Genomic DNA, 20,720 nt, shown 5'->3' with positions numbered 1-20,720 from the left:
CAAAAGAATAGACAAGAGATCGGTTGAGTTCAGATCTTCTTCTCTCTCTCCAGTCTCAATTCATCAGTCGTGATAGCTACGTACAAGTACAAAGTGGGATAGCACCTTCTGGTGCTTACGTGAATATGACCCTGTGTATGTGTACATGCAGTCCAATTCCATAGTCCTATTCCTACGTTAATCGTGAAAGGCAAAGTAAGAACATGAAACATAGGAGCTAGAAGTAAAAGGAAAAGAGATGTGAGTGGCAGCACAGGCGCGCGGAGTATGGAAGCTCAGATGAACACCAGCGCAGAAAAGCAAAGAGATGGGCAGTTGTGAGCTTAGTAGAGGGCGAGGAGAGTAAGCATCCTGTGTGTGCGAAACATATAGCTTACTCAGACACCATTTGAAGTGTTCTTGACCTTGTTGCATTTGAGATAAAGACTGTGTTAAACTAAAGTATGCATGGCATGTGTGTTTACCAATATTTACATATATACACAGGTTATTTATATCAATATTCTATCTAGAGCCCAACCCACTCCACAGACTTTTCCCAAAGCTTCTTGGCCTCAGCTTCATCGTAAGCGTAGTCAGCGTATCCAGAACCCCATTGGCCCATCGATGGCTCCCAGGCACCAATGATCTGGCAGTTTTCCAGATACTTTCCACCCTTGCCCTCCAGCGCGGGGGCTACAGCAGCCCACACGCTCGTAGAAGCGCCCTGTTCAGCGTTTTTATACATCTTGGCAATAGCTGGGTCACCCCCCATGACTTTTTTCGTTTCTTCGGACATATGGCGGGTAAGCTCAGTCAAAACGACACCGGGGTGAAGACTCCATGCGTGGATACCATTGGCGCCGTAGCGACGCTCGATCTCGTTGGCAGTCCAAAGATTGGCCGTCTTACTCTGTCCATAGGCGGCCCAGTCGTTGTAGTTGCCATCAAAGTTGATGTTGTCCCACTGCGGGCGGCCCATGCGGTGTGCCACAGATGAGACGATGACGACTCGGGATGCCTTCTGAGGCGTAGATCCGGCCTGCAGCGCTGGGCGCAGAAGATTAAACAGCAAGAAGTGCGACAGATGGTTAGTGCCAAACTGGGTCTCGAAACCGTCGGCAGTGCGGCCCTCGGGGGGAACCATAACGCCAGCATTGCAAACGAGAATGTTCAGCGTCTTGCTCTGGGACAAAAAGGCGGCAGCACAGGCACGCACGCTTGCAAAGCTATCGAGATCCAGCTCGAGTAGGTGCACGCGGTCACTGTGGACCAGGTCGCCCAGTGCCTTTTCGGCCTTTTCGATGTTGCGGGCAGTGAGGTAAAGCGTCATACCAGCAAGGTGGAAGGCCTTGGCAGTTTCGACGCCGATGCCAGCAGAGCAGCCGGTAATGAGGGCAATCTGGCCAGTGAGCTTGCCCTCGAGGTTGTCATCCTTGATGATCTGGATAGCAGTAGGGCGGGCATCGCCGAGGCCCTGGGGCTTTTCGTGGACGGAAACGTAGCGGCCAGCCATTGTGGAAATAATATGTGAGAAAAGGTTAAGAGAGTAGATATCAGAAGATGATTGAAGAGTGTGTTGGATGTCAACCAAGAGGCTATCACAGAAAAAGGCGCGGCATGATCATCTATTTATTGCCCAGACCTGAGGTCCAGTTTCGGGGTCTAAAAGCTTGTGTAAGTCCAAAACTAGTAATAACCCCATGGCAGCTTCTTAGTGGAAGGAGCGGAACTCCGCCGGTTTCTTGCTCGTGGCCCCACTTTTTTCAACCTCAACCATCATAGTCCCTGTAGACTAAGCCCTCGTTGGACTGACAATGTGAACATGTCTAAAGGGAGTGCTTGACATTCAGACACTTGGTTTGTAATCTCTCTCGCTCCCATCACAGCGGCAAGCGCTCCCATGGCCCGAATGTCGTCCCGAGTCGGCATTACATCCCCCCGAGTTTGGGCCACACATCACGCATGTTGCCCACTTCCTATGGACGGCGGACCCTTTTGTCTGTGTATGGCTGGATATATACCGACAGAGGCCCTAGAAATTAGTCAAACAAACTCCAGTCTTCAATACGTATTTGTCAGGTGGTGTGGCCGGGCCAATGTTGCATACAAAGGTGCCCATGGTAAGGTGCTGTGGATATCCCAAATAGGTAGGCCGACTTTCCTGCAATGGGCCGACTTGGGTTGTATCCAGTCTCTATTTCAGGCCCTTTGTTAGATGTCCTGCCCATTTCATGTTCTCAATAGATTATTTGTCGGGACAAGGGTTGATTGTCCGCTCCCGGCGTATATGCGATACAGCTTCATGTCAATCGTCTCTAGGTCAAGACATACCCTATATCGCGTCAAAGCCATCATGTCTATCCAAGATGATTATACTACCCGAATAACACGAGATAAGCCAAAAGCTACTTGGAGTTGAGCCTCAATAGCAGTGACTCGTGCAAGTGTAAACTTCATAGGTATAGGAATAGTTTACTTGATTTGACTTCTACAAGAGTAGCCAATTTCCCACCATACGACAGGGCATTGTTTCTAGTACCAAACCCACAAAACAGACGCAGATTCCAAAATCTAAACCGTACAGATAGCCACCCCACATCTCAAAGTATAACGGAGGAGAGTCTGCCATCCGCCCAGCGCAGTCGTACTATGTATCGGACCACGGTGATTAAACGCCCGAAGTACAGATAGGCCAGGTAGGTAGCGGTGGCTCGGGCGGAGGATGAGGCGACAAGTTCACAATCTGTACGCATATTCCCGCTCTCATACAGTAGTAGACGTAGAGCACGGCGAAGGCTTTGGTCACTTTAGAGGCCAGTCAGACGACCCTCCTCTTGGTGCCTATCAGTTCGAGAAAAGTCTTCTCGACTCCCACCGTGGGTTACGGGGGCTTCATTTTTTTAAAAGTCTTGTGGGTTACGGGGGCAAACTCAAGCGTGCTCTGGGGTAGTGCAAAAAAAACAAGGGCATTGTGTCTCAAAGCTTGTGTAACAATGGATTCCAGCAGAGCAAAAAAAGTCACATACAACACTGGGGATTCCCACGTGGTCACCCACCGTAGTACTGGTCCAGCGCTTTGTAGGTTAACTAAGGGAGAGCGGACGGGATCCCGTGCTTTCTACAAGCTATGGTCGTATGTGAAGGCTGACCCGGGTAATACAAGCTTTATGATGCGCAGCATTTTAGCATTTGATTGACCTGCAACCAGCCAAAAGAACGAGGACACTGGTGGACGTGCCGAGCACTACCGAGGCCATGGAGCCAGAGATTTGCAGACAAGCTCCCAAAACCCACAAAAGCAACCAGTCACGTTGCCAGCGTGTTACGCCGCAATCTCAAGTTACTTGAGGAAAGACAACCGCCCGAGCGCCCCGAGGCTACCCAGCCATCGCCCACTGCCAGCACCGAGACATGAAGGTGGGATCTTGGAGGAGAGATGAGAGTGGAAGAGAAATGGGAGAGGAAGGAGGAAAGGTTGGGTTGGGAGGAGACGAGGTAGTCGGGTCGGAAGGAGATGTCGAGGAGGATTCCTTGAGGAGGTTTTGGGGGTCCTTTCCCCGTCCACCAACTACAGAGGAGGAAAACTTTTCAGAACAAATGCAGCAACGGCCATGCCCGCAAGAGGACAAAACCACTCGTAATCCCCCAAGGACAATCCCCGGTGCCGAGAGCCGGTGTCCTTTTAGACTAGACTACACGCGGTTTGTTGCAAACCAAAAACACCAGGTAACCAACCCTGGAACTCCGCAGGTTCGCCCCCGGGCTGCGATGGACAGAGAGTCCTCATGGCTTCAATGCCGGACCCTAAAAAGTCACAGGAGATGCTTGAAGTCTATGCGCACCTGCAATCGCTGACCGCCTGGGAGTAGTTTGGAACATGACATCATCCAACTGCTTCCGTCCGGAATATGCCGTCGTATTGCTGCGAAATAACAGTAGGTAGAAGTAAAAGAATAAAATCAAATCAACCCTAACCCTAATTGGGGCTTCCTTTGTCTTTCCTTTGTCCTGCTGTGGCACTCGGGGACTGCATCGAGCCTCAGCCATGATTCGGTGCGGCAGCCACTTCGAAAAGCGGAAGGATACACCCCTAGTCTCCGGGGGCTCATCTGGCATGGTTTTTCACCCGCTCGAAGACTCGGGTTTTTCCAAGCCACGCTGGTTTTGATGGTCGACTTTATGTCTAGCCACATTTCTCAGTCGAACGAATATTGGTGGGGATGGTTAACTCCTTGTAAGGGTTAGGGTTTATCCGGGGAAATTCTTTTTTTGCACACATACAAATTTGGTAACGCGGTTATCCTCCACTGCCTAACCCCCTCCCAACTCTTCGGCGGCCTTCCGGGCCGGTCAGCCACGGACCTCGTGGAGACTCTGGTACACCGCATCGAGCATAGCCTCCAGAATAGAGAGGTCTCCACCCTGGTTACACTTGACATCGAGGTCGCCTGGCATGTCGGCTACTTGATTATGGCTTCCCAAGGTGGGTATGTCGATGGGCGCGCTCCTTTGCGTCGAACCGCTCGGCCCACGTCCGGATGGACTCCTTCATCGCCCCCACCACCCAACTCGAGCACGGCCTCCCACAAGGGTCGCCTGTTTCCCCCATCCTCTTCCTTCTTTTCATTGCGCCCATGCACCACAGCAAGATGCACTTTGGATACGTTGACGACGCAGCCATCCTGGGCCGCTCCTCCACCCTCCAAAAGTCCGCCGCGCAAGCCGCACAGCTTGCCAATGAAGCCATCCAATGGGGAAGGTAAAACGGCCTGAGTTTCTCTCGTGGCAAAACTGAGTTGCAACACTTCCACCGGGCTGCTGGCTCTGGCCCAACAGTGACGATCGATGGGAACACCATCCAACCGAACAGGGAAACCAAGTGGCTGGGTATCCATCTGGATTCTAAGCTCAACTTCCACGCGCACGTCAAAGATATGACGTCGAAAGCCATGCGAGCAGCCGCCCACGCCCGCTCCTTGGCAAACGTCATTCGCGGCGTCCCAGCCAATCTCCTCCGTCTCGCAGCATGCGCCGCCATATTCCCCGTCCTTCTATACGGCGCCTCGGTGTGGTACCATGGACCACAAAGATACCTAGCCACAGGCAGACTGGGCTCCGCCCGCCAAATACAACTCGTTGACATGGTCTCCAAAGCCATCGTCCGCACAGCCAAGGCCATTGTCCCCGCGTACCGCACGACTCCCCACGAGGCCCTCTTTAGGGAAGCTGGTGTTCTCCCCGCCCGAATCATGTTAGACCGTTGCCGCCGTGCCGCAGCCGTCCGCATCGCAGGCCTGGACGATCGGCACCCCCTGGCGCGCCTGGCCAGAGCCCGCACGCACACGCGACTCACCCTCCGCCACAACGAACTGCCGCGAGCACCCGCCGCGACCCGCATCCTGCCGCTGTGCTACCCACCGCCAAAGCCTCCGGAAACGAAAAGCGACCGCCAGACCCGCGCGACCAAAGCACGCATCGCCCGCATCCCGTACTGCGACCTGCAAGTCTTCTTGGACGACAGCAAGCTTCAAGACGGATCCACAGGAGCAGCCGCGACAATGTACATCGCCGGCCTAGACCTACCGCCGGTCGCGACACATCTGGGCAACATGATGGAAGTCTACGACGCCAAACTGTTCGGGGCCCTGGCTGGCCTCAAAGCCGCCTTCGAATCACCTGCCTCCGCCTTCGCTGAAAACGTTGTCATCATGCTGGCCAACCAAGAAGCCGCGTACCGCCTCCTTGTCGGCCATCCTACACCGTCGTCGCAAGACATCATCCTGGACTTCCGTGCAACCGCCGCCAAGTGGCCAGCACGCTCGCGCAACCCCATGTCTCCTGGCTCAGGACGGGTCATCGTGCAATGGATCTCCGGTCATGCCGACATCCCGGGCAACGAAGCGGCCGACCGAGCCGCCAAGACCGCCGCATCTTCGCCTTCTCCCGAAGGCCCCACCCCGGTAAGCCTCGCAGCTCTCGCATCGTGGGCTCGGGCTGAGCACGTGAGAGACATCGTCGCATACTGGCAGAACCATATCCCCGGCACCTACCTGGAACTCCAGATTCCATGGTACACAAAGGCTCCACCGGAGCTCTCCCTGCCCCGATTCTACCTGAGCTTCATTCTACAGTGCCGCACGGCCCATGGAGATTTCGAACTGTACCACGTGAAGCTAGGCCACCCCCCGGAGAGTTGGAACTGCTCGTGCGGCATGCCGAAGGCCCGCACCCACTTCCTGTTCTGCAAGCCCGCCCGGCAGCAAACAAAGACCGCCGCTCCCAGACTCCGCCTCGGGAGCATCCAGAGCCTCCTCGGTTCCCCGGAGGGCACCACACGTTTTGCCCAGTGCCTTGCGCATTCCGAATTCCCGACACGGTACTCTGTACCTGTCCACTACCACCCCACCTCGCCCCTGCCCGTGTCTAGTCCGGTCGAAAGGCCCCAGACTCGAAACCCTTAGGTTTGTAGCTCATCGTTCCCCACATAGCTATCTCTTCACACCCTGCGTAATGCGGGTGACAGCCGTAGTCCTTCACATAGAAGCCCGCATCTCCCCACAAGGATGAGGTCGTGACTCACATGCACCTACCTCGGGCCGTGACCCTAAGGCTGCTCTGCACGTGACAGCTTCCTGCGTGACGATAAAAATAAATAAAAACAAAAACAAGAACATACAAATTTGGTATGGCTTAGTAATCAGTTAAGGGGGCTCGTCCCTCACGGAAATTCCTGCAGGATTGACTTGCCATTTAGACTTGTTCCGACATTTGACGACAGTTCAGCAAATAAAGAAGGCCGCCTAGGTTGTGAGTCTTACATAGCATCACGCAACTATTTCAATGTCTAGAACTTGAGAAAATAGAACCATTTAACTATGTAAATGGGAAAAGACACTAAATAAAAAAACACGGTATGAATGAGGTGTCAACGTAATGTACGTCACACCACACAACCACACGTTCTCGCAGTCAACTCAAGCCTTGAAAGATATGACGCAACCTGAAATCTCCTTTCTTGCTTCCGGGAGGTAGCACATTTTATATTTTTTGGGTTTTTGCTTGTGGCATAGAAGATCCTGATGGGAGTATCAGTAGAGGCGCAGTAGGCTTGTGAAACTTGATACGATCGAAGTCGATTAACATCAACGTACCCGACTCAGGGTCAAGCATAACGTTGGACTCGCGAACATCATCATGTTCGACGCCTAAATCGCGCACCATCTTGCATAGCTTGTCGACTCCAGAGCCCACATCACTGAGATCGCAGACATGTCTGCCACCACAAGAGAGCAGCAATAACTCCTGAGCAACAAACCCCATGTATACGCCCAAGTCCAAGTGTACATGACCGAGACATACTGGCACAGCTATGCCCTATAGAGACTTCAGTCGGCAATAAGCCTTGATTTCGCGGCGGAGCATTGGCATGCGGTAAGAAATGATCGCCTTTGCCACGAACGTGTAACCATAGTGCTTAAGAGTAATCTTGACAAGATTGCCAAAGAAGCCCCTCAATCCATGCAGGACTTCAAAGCCAGAGCGATCTATCTTGTTTAACTGTGTCTTGACAAGGGACCGGAGCTGATTCTGTGTAATTGGGTGACGTGGAACCAGATTCGAGAGACCTTGACTTCTGACATTGTGTCTGTCAAAGTTAGGGCAATTCTTGTCGAGCCAGCCATCCCCAATGAGGCCGAGAAGACATTCATGAGTGCAATATGGCAAAGGAAGAATATCCATATGCTCCTCTGCAGCAACAGGTAGGCTTGGATGAAGTGCAGTGCCTGAAGTTTGAGTATCGCTTTGTTCTTCAGCACGGTCTGAAGAATCGTTTTGGCTCTGCTGACCTCTATCATTTCCATCTTTGGTGTCAGAAACGGATTCTTGGCTTCCCGACGGAAGGTCAGCCCACAGGGGGAGACAGAACTTTGGATCAACAGCTGGGTCGTTTTTGGGGTCATAATCGAGTGCCAACGCCACTAGTGTTGATAGCATGGCTACTGGTGTTCGTTTCGTTCCATTCTCAAATGCCTCAGCGACGACGTTATCGTCAGGAAGGAAGTCATTAGTCCGATAGAAAGGAATTCCCATCACGTCGTCCTGATAGACAGAAAAATGGTACTGTAGAGCGTCGGGCTTCGATAAACTATGGTGCAGGAAAACAGTGCACTCGTTGGTTGTCAAGATTGCATAGGGAATTCTACTAGCAATCATGTACTGGAAGGTCTGTGCCAGGGTTTTAACGACCATTTCAAAATCCGCCTGGAAATCCTCCTTTGCTTGCTCCGAAAGGTTTAAGAGACTTGGATCTTCCGATAAGAAATACTCTACCATCTTGGACTCTTTGCAATGCATGAAAATGGAATGATCGGTTCCCCTATCTTTGTTGAGAATGCGCCGCAGAATGCTAGGTTTGAACATCTGGGGCGTCTTGTACTCGATTAAAACCAAAATCTTCTTGGTTTTTGACGGTTCGTGGTCGGCGCACAAAGTATCTAGACCTACTCGGCCATCCCTTGCTTGAATCTTTACTGGAAGAGGATCATTCATAGAAGAGGGAGATGGGGCAGCTCGTTTGCGGGTTGACTCGGGACCAGTGCCAGACTGATCTGGCCGATGATCATGAGCTTCATCACCAGTAGCTAGAATATCCTTTTCGACGTTAGCAGAGTTAATATCCAGAGGCAAAACCGCCAGGAGCAGAGAAGGGCCTTGTTCAAGATCTTCTGGTTCTTCAATCACAACACTGGGAGCGGCCTCTTCAACTAATGAATTAGCATCAAGCAGTCCAGTTTCAGGGTCTTTCTGAGAGGTGTCGGAGGCATCTCTACGAAGAGCTTCCTCTACCCGATCCATGTATTTCTCCCTGTAATCGGATCTCTTTTCAAACACAACCTTCTCAACACCGCAGGGCTTGCGTTGGACGTAATGGTTAAGGATTTCCCGAACAACAAACTCAGTAGCCAAGTAGTGGGATATCCCGCATGATATCCCTTCAGAAATATATATACTTATCAGGCTGCCCTGAATACCGGCTAGATGCCCGTATGACATGAAAATTCTTTCGCCCCCAAACAGTTGAGTAAGAGCAGAAAACCTTTCGTCGTGGATTTTGGGAAACTCGAGCCATGGTTGAAGCTTGAGAGGACAGTAACGCCATTCGATGGGGGTAGCCGGTCTGATTGTCTCATAGTCACTGTTCCACACTTTCAGGGCCTGGAAGTTCAGGGCGTGGTTGTAGTAGATGTAGGAGGGCAATGTGGTTAGCTGATTCCACTTTCTTGTCTCCTTGAACTCTCTGTCTGTCTTTGCCTCTTCCTCTAGGCGTAGTTGTCTTTCCTTCTTGGCCCTTTCTTCTGCATTCTCGACTCTTTCTTTGAGTTTTCTGACCTCTTCTTGTGCCTCTCGTAATTGTTGGGCCAAGTCATTTTCCCCTCCCGATGGTGGTTCGTGGGACTCCATTGCGAAAAAGAGAAATCGCGGTGAAAGAAGAGAAATGGAAAAGACAAAGTGAAATAGGGTTTGGTGGTCAATTCCGAGATGGAAGCTCGTAAGATCGTTTTCGTCAGTCTATGAGGACGTTTGGCGACGACTGACGAACCTTGTTGTTGATGAGGAGAAGTTTGTTGATGCCTAGTTTTGATTTTTGGAGCAACCAACCAGCGTTGGATGGCATATATGGGCAATCTGCTTCCATCACGTGACGGACACATGACTCCAAAGTCCCTCTGTGAAAGCCCGCCGTTATGCATGTTACACGCACACACTTCTTTTTTAAGAATTGCATCTTGTGAAACATGCATGGTACATCACAAAAGACCATTGTCAAAGGTAGATTATAAGTCATATTTTAAGGAAAAGGCGGTCTAGCTTTGCCAAATCTTCTCACCACCATCACGCAACTCCTTTTCTTGATACCAGTGAAATCCCCAGAAGGACCATTAGTCCACAGCTGCATCATTTTAGTGGCCCTGTACTAGAGCAAAATTTAGACAAGATGGCAAGTTAGAATAGCCGTTGAGAGTTTGGATATTCGAGGATGATGATGCAAACCAATCTGTAACGAGCAAAAAGGAGGCGGACAAGGCATACGCCGTGCTAGAAGTAGCATGAGAATTCACGGTATTGAATTTATTATTCTATATGTAGCCGACGTAACCTAACATTGGCGCCACGGTACATTGGGAGGAATCGTATGATTTCACCCTCCAGAACAACTCCTGGATGGCCACGAGTTATGAGTGCGCGCAGGGTTCAATGGTCTTTTGCCATATTTCCATAGGCCCATAAATGAATTCAGGAAGACACACCGTCCAGCACGACTCAAGACCTTGCATGTGGCGTTCCAGTTGCGGTTATCTACTGCTTTCGTCTGTGAGAACCCGTGCTGAAGCCAGTTAAAAAGACCGACGACTTCCGGCACACGGGTTGTATTCCCCGAAGTACCACAAATGGCGAAGCGGCTATTGTGACAAGCATCCAAGAAGCTGACATGGCGACATACCCGCTTTGTTATCACACTCGGTTATAGACTTTCTGTACCTTTTGGCTGCCCTCGGCACAGGGGGTCGTCCCCGGGGCCATGTCGCCTTGACTTGAATTGACCATATTTAACGTCTACCAAAATCACTAAGATCAAACGACGCCGGATTGGTTACCGGACGGAAATTTAAAGTCCTCCGCTCGACACGCCGCATAGTTTCTGTGTGCTCGGGATGGCGCACCATCCCCAAGCCCCGAAGAACCAATGGTCCACACTCCGCTATGAGCAGCAAGAAACACAAGTACAAAAGAAAAAAAAGAAAAAACAATTTCCCCAGATAAACCCTAACCCCCACAAGGAGTTAACCATCCCCACCAATATTCGTTCGACTGAGAAACGTGGCTAGACATAAAGTCGACCATCAAAACCAGCGTGGCTTGGAAAAACCCGAGTCTTTGAGCGGGTGAAAAACCATGCCAGATGAGCCCCCGGAGACTAGGGGTGTATCCTTCCGCTTTTCGAAGTGGCCGCCGCACCGAATCATGGCTGAGGCTCGATGCAGTCCCCGAGTGCCACAGCAGGACAAAGGAAAGACAAAGGAAAAGGAAAAAAACGAAGGTGGACTGTCTGAACCTTCAAAGGGACAGTCCCAAGTTGCGAAGATGGATCCACGAGTTGTTGTGTGTGGCGGCGATAAAGGGCCGGCGGTCGCGAGGAGGGTGTCGTGAAAAGGGGGCGAGTCGACGGCGAGGAAATCCCTCAAAGTTGGGAAAAAACGGACTCGGGCTTCGCAGCTCGTTGTCGTGTTGAAAAAACAAGAATGGCAGCAGCATTGGGATCGTGTTGCTGTCCTCGTGAGACCCTCAGCCTAGGCTCGAGGGGGGGGAGGCCGACCTCAAAGGGACCCCCTCGAAGGTTGTAGGAGGGAAAGTTGGTGAAGGGAATGTTGTATTAGGGTTAGGGTATACTAAGGACTACATATACACAAACAGCTTGATCAATGACCATCACAAGGGGACATGGTCTAGTGGTATGACGGATCCTTAGCATAGTTGAAGCCTCAGGACTTCACAACTTGGATCAGGTCCGGGGTTCGATTCCCCGTGTCTCCAGAACTCAGGACTTTATCTTTTGATTCCGGCCGCTCGCACTTATTTCCTTTATTTTTGCTTTTCCCGCTGGAACTTGGAGATGCCATAGGGGGTATAATGGTGGCAAGCTGGGTACGCTCAAGAGGCTACTCCCGCACAGGATCGCCACGAGCCTCCCTGCTAGGTGCAAGGGAGTGCTCCCGACAACCCGCCAACAACATTTTCCTCGATTTTCAGAGGGCACCTTCGACATTTTGACCAAGCTAACAGCTACCATTATTGCAAACTACTTTACTTTATTTTCGCCCCCGACAGGTCCTGTCATCCCTAAGATGATCGCGTCCGTCCAAGCGCCCGCGCCCGCCGCGCCCGCGTCCGCGCCTCCGTCATTGACGTACGCGCAGGCCACCTCGCCCGCCAGCGACCCCTCCCCCGTGCCCACCACTGTCCCCTCCTCCGCGTCGTTCTCGCCGAACCTCGCCGGCCAGGCCCCTCAGGGGCTCCCCTCTTCCGTCGCGCGCGTCGCGACAGGCGCAAAACGCGTCAGGAGCGAAGACGCGCCCCTCCCCCAAGAGGCTCACTACGCTCCCATCTCGCTCCCGGTCGGTCGCTTCCAGGCCCTGGCCGACAAGATCCGCACCAAGCAGGATGCGGAAGCGGCCGCGAGAGATCGCTTGGCCAGCATTTTCTTGACAATGGCCGACAACTGCCTGGCCTCCATGGCCCCCCACGCGGAGGCCTTCGCGTCTACCCGCCAGATCGTTAACGACCTGGCCTCAATCCTGGAGAACGGCCTGGTGGCCGTGATGACAGGTTCACCCCTCGCGCCCCCCACGGGCGCTGCCACAAACACCTCTCTCCCCCCGGCCGCACAGCCAGTGCCACCCGCCCCTAACACGGCCCCGGCCCCGGCCCCGGCTCCATCAAAGGCCCAGCCTGCACACCACCCCTCTGCTGCTGCTCCTGCAGCGCCCACCGAGTCCTCGGACAAGGAATCCTGGAGCACAGTCGCCCGCAAGGGCAAAAAAGCATCCAAGGCCACCCAACCCGCCGCCCCCTCGACCGGAGCCCCAAAGGCCAAACAGGGCAACCCCAGCTCAGCCCCCAAGACCGCCCCCACCGACAACCGCCTTTTCGTGGTTGTGCCAACCGACTCCCCCCTCCGGAAGCTTTCGCCGGCCTACATCGTAACGAAGGCCAACGCGGGCATCCCCCGCGGCGAGGGCGCAGGCACCGCCACCGCCACCAAGACGGGCTTTGCCCTGACAGCCGTCCGTGACGTCGGCAAATTCCTCAGCCACGCTGAGCGCATCCGCGCCAACCTGACTGCGGAGAAGGTTCACAAGAGGGATGCTTGGTCCAAGTACATCGTACACGGACTGCCCACCTCGATCACGGTCGAGGACCTCAAGACCCCCGGCGCCGTGATGCTCCACCGGGTCACCCTAGACGATGTCCGTCAGGATATCGAACAGGCCTTTGGTGTCGTCTCCGCCAGCGCCACGCTGTCAAAGTACGTTGGCAAGGCAGGCGTGCCCACCTTCCGCGCCCACATCGCCTTCCACGAAGGCCTGGTGTCCCCGTCCGCGGTTCCCCGCCGCGTAGCGACACTTGGAGAGCTGCACATGGTCTCCGCAGACAACACCCTGGAGCGCTTCCCGTTCTGCACACGCTGCCGGGTCCGCCACTTTGACCGCAAATGCCCGGCCGATACCGAGACGCAGTCGTCCACCCCGGCTGCCGCCGCCCAGGGAGACAAGGCCCCGTCCCCAGCGTCCTCCCAGGCGCCTTCCACGGCCGTCACCTCGGCCCCCCCGGCCCGGCCGTCGTCACAGACGAAGAGCCCTTCAAGCTCCCAGGCTTCCCCCTCCCCTGCCTCCTCGGCGCCCAGCCAGCCATCGACCGCCCCATCACAGGCCGCCCAGCTGCAACCCTCCCCCCTGCCCACCTCCAGCGAGTCCCCTGAAACACGGGATTCAATGCAGGTAGACGACAATGACGAGGAACTTCTGTAAATGTTAGGACACCCTAACGACACAGTATTGCAAATGATTTCTGCGAATGTGCAAAGGTCCTGGACCTGTGCACAGTCGTTGCTACACAAGGCGCATGAAGACCAGGTGGATGTGGTCTGCCTCCAAGAGGCCCCGTCTAGCGCAGACCCGGGGAACAGAACGTTCCCTAGGCACCCCTCCTATCAGGTAATAGTCCCGGAGGGTAACTGGCGCTCGAATCCCCGAGTCGCCACATACATTTCGACAAAAAGACACGGGCTTCGCTTCCAAAAGGCCTACATGAGGGAAGAACACCAGGATGTCATCATTGTGGAGGTCCTAATCGGGGGGCACACGTACAGCATCGTAAACCTTTACAATGCCGGGACAGGTTCGGCTAGGACAGGGGAGGCGCTTCGTCTTCTGACCAGCATGCAGCCAGGGCCGCGGTCTGTGGTAGTGGGCGACTTCAACCTCCACCACAGTGCCTGGGACCCCCGATGCGCCACGGACGACAACGACGCCGAGCTCCTACTGGCCTGGATGGAAGAGCGTGCCCTTCTGCTGGGCAACGCGGATGGGGAGCCAACCCACGAGTCAGGGAGTGTCATAGACCTTACCATAATGTCGTCGCCTCTTTTTGTCACCGGGGCGAGCGTGGAGCTACGGGACGATCTGACATGCGGAAGTGACCACTTCCCGCTCTTGGTGTCCATCCCGCTGCCAGGGCACACAGTGGTCCCGAGCCCCTCGGGGCGCTTCCTCATGGATAAGCTTGACAAAAAGAAGTTCGACGCGGCATGCAAGGCCGGCGCGGCTCGCCTGGACGACCTTGTGAGAGAGTACCGGAGGTCAGACGGCCAGATCCCGGAGAAAAAGCACATTGACGACTTCGCGAGACTTCTACAGGATGTGATCCTGGACGCCCTGGTCGCATCAACGCCCAAGTCTCTGGGCAAGGCCAAGAGCTTCCCATGGTGGAACAAGGAGTGCAGCGTCGCGCGTGCGGAGCAAAGCGCAGCGCGGAACAGGGTGGAAAAGGCAACGACACAGGCCGCAGCACAAGAGGCCAGGACCGAACGCCGCGAAGCCAAGAAGCGCCTCAGGCGCGCACTCAGGAGCGCGGCTCGGGCTTTCTACGCCGACTTGCTGGCGAAGGTCACTGATACCCGAGACCTCTTCCGTATCGTGAAATGGAGGACGAAAGCTCCGCACCGCCACTCCCCAGCACTATCGCCGGCGGACGGAGCGGAGGCCACGGTACAAGACACCACGGAAAAGATCGCTCTCCTTCGCAGCGTGCACATGCCTTCCGCCCGGCCAGGGGACATCGAATCCCCCGCCCTGCAGGTGGAACCGAGGACCCGGGGCTCCAGGACGGAAGCCCCGCCGACACGCGCCCGAATCACCAGAGACGAGGTGGAAGCTGCTCTTTGGAGGCCGCGCAACACTGCCCCCGGCCCGGACGGCCTCTCGAACAACATCCTGAAACTGGCCTGGCCCTCCCTCAAGCGGCAGGTCACCCATTTGTTCAACGCAAGCTTCTTCTGGGGCCACCACCCTGCCTCCTTCAAAGAGGCTAAGGTGATCGCCCTGCCAAAGCCCAACAAGAAGGATCGCTCGTCGCCACGGGCCTACCGGCTCATCTCGCTGCTCCCGACCCTGGCCAAGTGCCTGGAAAGGATAGTCGCCCGCCGTCTCTCGTGCTGGGCGCTGGAGGCAGGTCACATCCAAGACAACTACGCCGGTGCGGTTCCGGGGCGCAGCGCCGAGGACATGTGCCTACGCCTGGCGCACTCTCTCGAGCGCACAGCCGACCTCAGGGGTGAGTCTTCGGTCCTCACCTTTGATATCAAGGGGGCCTTCGACGCCGTGCATCCGAACCGCATGGTCAAACGACTGGCGGACCTGGGGTGCCCGGCTGGAACATGTCGATGGGTGTCCTCGTTCCTGGCGGGCAGGCGGGCTTCCCTAACCTTAGACGGCGTCTCCGACGCTCTCCAGCCAACAGGTGGCAGCCTCCCACAGGGCTCGCCCATCTCCCCAATCTTGTTCATGCTGTTCATGTCGCCGCTGTTCAAGATGCCACTCCCCTGCACTCTCCGTGGGTACGCTGACGATGGTTGCCTAGTCAACTCAGACTCGTCCCTCGAAGGCAACTGCTCGGTTCTCTCTCGCTCTCTGGAGCTCGTTGACAGCTGGTGCACGGACAACGGCATGGCGCTCGACCTGACGAAGTCCGAACTTCTGCACGTGACGCGCAAGCGTCATGGACAAAACCCAAGCCTGCGACTCCCCGACGGCTCTACGCTGGAGGCGGTCAGCCCTCGCGAGACCCTGCGCTGGCTCGGCGTGCGCTGGTCACGTAACCTCTCCTTCGTGCCACACATCCGAGACGTGGCACAGAGGACGGCACCGGCCATTCGCGGCATCCAGATTCTGTCCGGGTGCTGGAAAGGCGCCCCGATCAAGGGTGCCCTCACGGCGGTCCGCGCATGCGTGGTTGCCAAGCTGTCTTACGCTGCGGCCACATGGTGGCGCCCAACCCCGCCCGACGCCCCGCTGAGCCGCGGGTTACTGGGGGCCTCAAGCCTCCTCGACCGCACCGTCCGCAGAGGCCTCCGCGCCGCCCTGCCGCTATATTGCACCACACCCTGTGCAATATACAACCTCGCATCGGGCTTCCCTCCCATGCGCTATGCGCTGGACAACCTCCTTGGGTCGGCTGCTCTCAGAGTCGCGCTGGCCCCGCCAAACCACCCCCTCGGCTCCATAAGGCCAATGTGGGGCATACTGGGCGAGCTCAGGAGTATGCTCCCATACGAGCTGTCCACGAGCTTCCCGCCGCCATGCAAGGGCAAGCTACCTTCGACCCGGGCCCCGATCCGGGGTGACAAAGAGGCTGCCGCTGCAGCACACCTCGCTCTGGTCCGCTCCTCCCCCCCCTCAGACCTGTGGCTATACACAGACGGCTCGAAGCTGAGTCCGAACAGGGTTGGCGCCGGCTGGGTAATTATCCAGGGGGGACAGGTCCTGCTCTCGGGAAACCGCCCGGTCCCTTTCCGCGCCGAGGTGCACGACGCCGAAGTGCTGGCCATTGCCGAGGCCATAACCGCCGTCGACCTGCGGGACAAACCGCGGTGCCGCAAAGTCTGGATCTGTTCAGACAACATGGCAGCGGTGAGTAGACTCACGTCCCGGGACGTCAAGCCCGGAACCTCCGAGGAACACCTTCGGAGAGCCCAAACAATTTGCGCGGACTGGCTACGTCCCGACGCCAACCATCCGCGGCCAAGACCGTGGCCAGATGGAGCCATTAAGGTGGAAGCGATCTGGGTTCCAGGCCACTCCGATGTCGTGGGCAACGAGCTCGCCGACAGACAAGCCAGGTGGGGTGCAGACATAATCACCACAAGGACTGGCATGTCACTCTCCTGGGCACGCAGTGAATTCCGCGCCCGGGTCACTACCGCATTTCGCGCCTGGTGGGAGGCAGAGGGTCGCAACTCCAGACCTCACCTGCGCCGCCCGGTGCAGGCCCCGAAGAAGGCTTGGACAAGTCTCCTTGACGAGACCGATCGCAACCTCGCCCGCGCGGTGCTGACAGCTTTGTCAGGACACGGCGACTTTGCGGCCTATCACCGCCGTTTCGAGCACGAGGACGCCGTGCCCTCCTGTCCCCTCTGCGGAGCCGACACGAGCCCGGAGCACATCTGGGTTTGCCACCACAACCCACAGCGGGTGTCCAGCAGCTTCTTTCAGAAGTTGATCGGTACCAAGCGCGGAGCCTGCTGGCTGGCCGCCAAAGCAGCCAAAGCCCCCACGGCCCTGCTGGCTCACCGCCGCATGAGGCCGGACACGCGGGCGCAAGACGCGGCCCCTCCCGCACTCCCTCTGCCACCTGGAGACGGCGTACCCTCGGGGTCTCCCCCTTAGCGCGTTTGCGCTGCCATCACCTCCTTTTTCCTACTTGTTTCTCTCTTTATTTGTACTTCCCTTTGTTGTTTCCTTTGTTTTTGTTTTTATGTTTGGTCTGCATCAGCGGCGAGGCCAGGACTCTGGGCCAGGTTTGGGGCCACACAAGCAAAGGACAGCCTCTGGGCTGGGCGGGTGGACACACTTTAGTCATTACACTTTGTGCGGGGGGTTTCTGTATGCATGGTTTGGATTTTAGGTTTCTGTTTCTGTATGTAATTTCTGGTACTACTTGCAGTCCCCTGTCGTATGCCGAGAATACCTCGCGAGTAGACAGGTAAATAAAGAATCAATCAATCAATCAATCCCGACAACCCGCCCCCCGCTGCAAGGCGACAAGGAGGCCGCAGCCGCGGCCCACCAGCTACTAGTCCGCTCCTCGGACCCCTCAGATCTCTGGATCTATACGGATGGATCCAAGCTGAGGGATGACAAGGTCGGCGCCGGCTGGGTGGTCATTCAGGACGGCAGGACCCTGTCCACGGGCAACTGCCCTGCCCCGTTCCGCGCCGAAGTCCATGACGCCGAGGTGCTGGCCATCGCCAAGGCCCTGGCAGAGGTCGACTCATGGGAGAAGCCACAGTGCCGCAAGGTCTGGATCTGCTCCGACAATCTCGCCGCAGTGAACCGGCTCACGTCTCGCTACGCCAAGCCGGGCACCTCCGAGCAGTATCTGAGGCGCGCCCAGATGATCTGCGCAAGCTGGATCAGACCGCACCCAGAGCGGCCACGACCAAGGCCCTGGCCCGACGGCCCACCCGAGGTAGAGGCTATTTGGGTCCCGGGCCACTCCGACATCGCGGGCAATGAGCTCGCAGATGAGCAAGCAAAGCTAGGGGCCAGGACAAACATCTGGCTGGACGGCATGTCGCTCTCCTGGGCCCGCCACTATTTCCGCTCCCGTCTCGACTCTGCTTTCCGCGCCTGGTGGGCAGAGGAGGGACGCGCCATCAGACCCCATCTGCACCGCCCAGTTGAACCCCCCAAGAAGGCTTGGTCAAGTCTCCTTGACGAGACAGATCGCAAGCTCGCCCGCGCAGTGCTGACTGCTCTGTCCGGCCATGGCGACTTTGCGGCCTACCATCGCCGCTTCGAACATGTGGACGCCGTGCTCTCCTGCCCCCTTTGCGGATCGGAGACCGCCCCAGAACATGTTTGGGTCTGCCCCCGGAACCCACAGCGGGTGTCCCGCAGCTTCTTCCAGAAGTTGATAGGCACCAAGCGCGGGGCCGCCTGGCTGGCCGCCAAGGCAGCTAAAGCACCCACTGTGCTGCTCGCCCACCGCCGCGCGAGGACTGAGGCACACCCACAGGCCGCCGACCCTCCATCTCCCAGTGCGGGGGCTCCCCCGGGCCTCTCGGCTTAGCGCGCGCGCTACCACTCTCTTCTGTTTGCTCGTTCTTCCTTTCTCTCTCTACTTCCTGTCTTTCCTTTGTCACTTTTCCTTTGTCATGTTCTATCTTTCTTTTGGGTTTGGTCTTCTACAGGGTAAAGGCCGAGGCTTGGGGTCTTGTTTGGGGCCCTACAAGTGAAGGACAGCCATTGCGCTGGGCGGTCGGGGGACCCTCCGTCATTATACTTCGTGCTGTGGGGATTTTCTGTATGCATGATTCTGGGTTTTTGGTTCTTTAGCTTCTGTATGTATTTCTTGGTACTACTTGTAGTCCCCTGTCGTATGCCGAGAATACCTCGCGAGTAGACAGGTAAATAAAGAATCAATCAATCATGTTTTGGCAGGCCCACGGCGGGCCGCGGAATAATTTTCGTATAGTCTAGTCACGTTAAATAAAGTCAAATCAAGTCAAGGTATTCATTCGCTCACAAGTAGACAGGGTAATACAGAGTTTCGTCGTCAAGAGCCATGCTCGTCTTGATCGCACTCAATAACGCCAAGTTACTTGTTTAAATGCATTGGTGTTCACAATCAGATGCTCGTGAAAGTCGGGTCAAATTGGCCGAGCTACTAGCGACAGTGCGTGATTCCACGACAGATGATTTCACATGTACTACGCGTCCAAATACATAGTTATACATTCTTCTCGCATCATCTCACCGAAGGCACCATAGTATCGTCCTGTCCATGCTCACGCACTTCGCAAGCTGTCCCTGGCATGCCGATCCACATGGCGATTTTGCAAAGGAGCAAGAAAGTGCCTTGACACGTGCCATAAGTGGGCTTTACCCAGCGTTGGCTCAATAGCAGTTTCTTTCGGATTGTTCTAGACGACTTTGCCAAAGACGGGGCAACTGGCGTTCCATTGGTCGGTGGAGAAATGCTCGGCGCGGAGATCGGAGATGACACAAGAAGCTTCGTATCCTGGGAAGCCTGTGGTGGAAAATTTGTTCCAGGAACTAGCAAAGCGCACTATTTGAGGATAATTGTATAGTGTAGCTAACCTTGGTGTCTAGCGGTGCAGCGATTACGCAAGAAAAACTCAACAGCGAAGTTCAAAAGACAGAAGACAGTGAAGGATTGCCAGTGTTATCTTGGACATGGGCCAGCTATATGGTTTGTTAGTTACATCAAGACGGAAGGTCTCGAGGGCCGACCGACAAGTCGTGCACAGGCCGTACTGCACAGCGGTAGGAGCCTCTCCATCCATGCGACCAGCCGTGGCTCGTGCGGCAGCCGCTTGTGCAGCAGTCAAGGCCACATCTCTGCGGGCTGGCTCCCTGATGCTGAAGACAGACGCGGCCGGCCCCAAGAATTTCGCCCGTCAGTGGCTCGTTTAACTAACAGGTTTTCGCTTCGGGGGCAGGTTTCAAAGGACATGGCCGGAAGTAGAGCTCGTACTACATGATCTGACTAGGTCTGCTTGTGTTGGCCCCACTTTTCGCTAGGGTTTTCCGACTGGTATTTCCAGCCCCACACACGCGCACACGTCAAGCATGCTGATTGATAACGGATCCAATCAGATCAGTGTGGCTCTCGCATCCCGCATCCATGCTACCATTGCATTGTTACGTAACGCAGCACCCATCATGCATGTCCCAACTTTATGTCCTTAGCACGTTGCGATGTTTTTTGTTTTTTTTTGTTTTTGTTTAGGTGGCTTCGACAAGCACCCTCATTCAGCTGGCTGTTCAAGTATCCCCCGAAACAGCAGCATCAGATGATAACCTGATTCTGGAGGGTGGGAGGGGAAAAAAAAAACTAATGGTCAATGTCTCGCTCTAAAGTCCGTAGCTTCAGCT

At 55.5% G+C, this 20,720-nt stretch overlaps 6 protein-coding genes across 6 annotated transcripts; 4 read left to right on the top strand and 2 right to left on the bottom strand.

The window, feature by feature from the left end:
* Positions 1–508: 508 nt before the first annotated feature.
* On the bottom strand, positions 509–1,495 carry BROUX77_005859 (uncharacterized protein; the record flags this gene model as incomplete). The annotated part of the gene is made up of 1 exon (XM_073750779.1): positions 509–1,495. The coding sequence occupies one exon, from the start codon at positions 1,493–1,495 to the stop codon at positions 509–511; it is 987 nt and encodes a 328-aa protein (XP_073603729.1).
* Positions 1,496–4,520: 3,025 nt separating this feature from the next.
* On the top strand, positions 4,521–6,443 carry BROUX77_005858 (uncharacterized protein; the record flags this gene model as incomplete). The annotated part of the gene is made up of 2 exons (XM_073750778.1): positions 4,521–4,741; positions 4,853–6,443. The coding sequence occupies 2 exons, from the start codon at positions 4,521–4,523 to the stop codon at positions 6,441–6,443; spliced, it is 1,812 nt and encodes a 603-aa protein (XP_073603728.1).
* A 913-nt stretch (positions 6,444–7,356) lies between these two features.
* On the bottom strand, positions 7,357–9,444 carry BROUX77_005857 (uncharacterized protein; the record flags this gene model as incomplete). Its single annotated transcript, XM_073750777.1, has 1 exon — positions 7,357–9,444. The coding sequence occupies one exon, from the start codon at positions 9,442–9,444 to the stop codon at positions 7,357–7,359; it is 2,088 nt and encodes a 695-aa protein (XP_073603727.1).
* A 2,444-nt stretch (positions 9,445–11,888) lies between these two features.
* BROUX77_005856 (uncharacterized protein) lies at positions 11,889–13,571 on the top strand (the record flags this gene model as incomplete). Its single annotated transcript, XM_073750776.1, has 1 exon — positions 11,889–13,571. One exon carries the CDS (start codon positions 11,889–11,891, stop codon positions 13,569–13,571), a length of 1,683 nt encoding a protein of 560 aa, XP_073603726.1.
* A 411-nt stretch (positions 13,572–13,982) lies between these two features.
* BROUX77_005855 (uncharacterized protein) lies at positions 13,983–17,486 on the top strand (the record flags this gene model as incomplete). Its single annotated transcript, XM_073750774.1, has 1 exon — positions 13,983–17,486. One exon carries the CDS (start codon positions 13,983–13,985, stop codon positions 17,484–17,486), a length of 3,504 nt encoding a protein of 1,167 aa, XP_073603725.1.
* Positions 17,487–17,708: 222 nt separating this feature from the next.
* BROUX77_005854 (uncharacterized protein) lies at positions 17,709–18,891 on the top strand (the record flags this gene model as incomplete). Its single annotated transcript, XM_073750773.1, has 2 exons — positions 17,709–17,736; positions 17,858–18,891. The coding sequence occupies 2 exons, from the start codon at positions 17,709–17,711 to the stop codon at positions 18,889–18,891; spliced, it is 1,062 nt and encodes a 353-aa protein (XP_073603724.1).
* Positions 18,892–20,720: the final 1,829 nt, after the last annotated feature.

This window comes from Berkeleyomyces rouxiae, assembly GCF_048999995.1.
Source record: "Berkeleyomyces rouxiae strain 22BRR77 chromosome Unknown BrBRR77_ptg000007l, whole genome shotgun sequence".
NCBI classification, from domain to species: Eukaryota; Fungi; Ascomycota; class Sordariomycetes; order Microascales; family Ceratocystidaceae; genus Berkeleyomyces; species Berkeleyomyces rouxiae.
The sequence above is the reverse complement of the archived record's forward strand: the minus strand, read 5'-3'. Positions and strand labels throughout refer to the sequence as shown.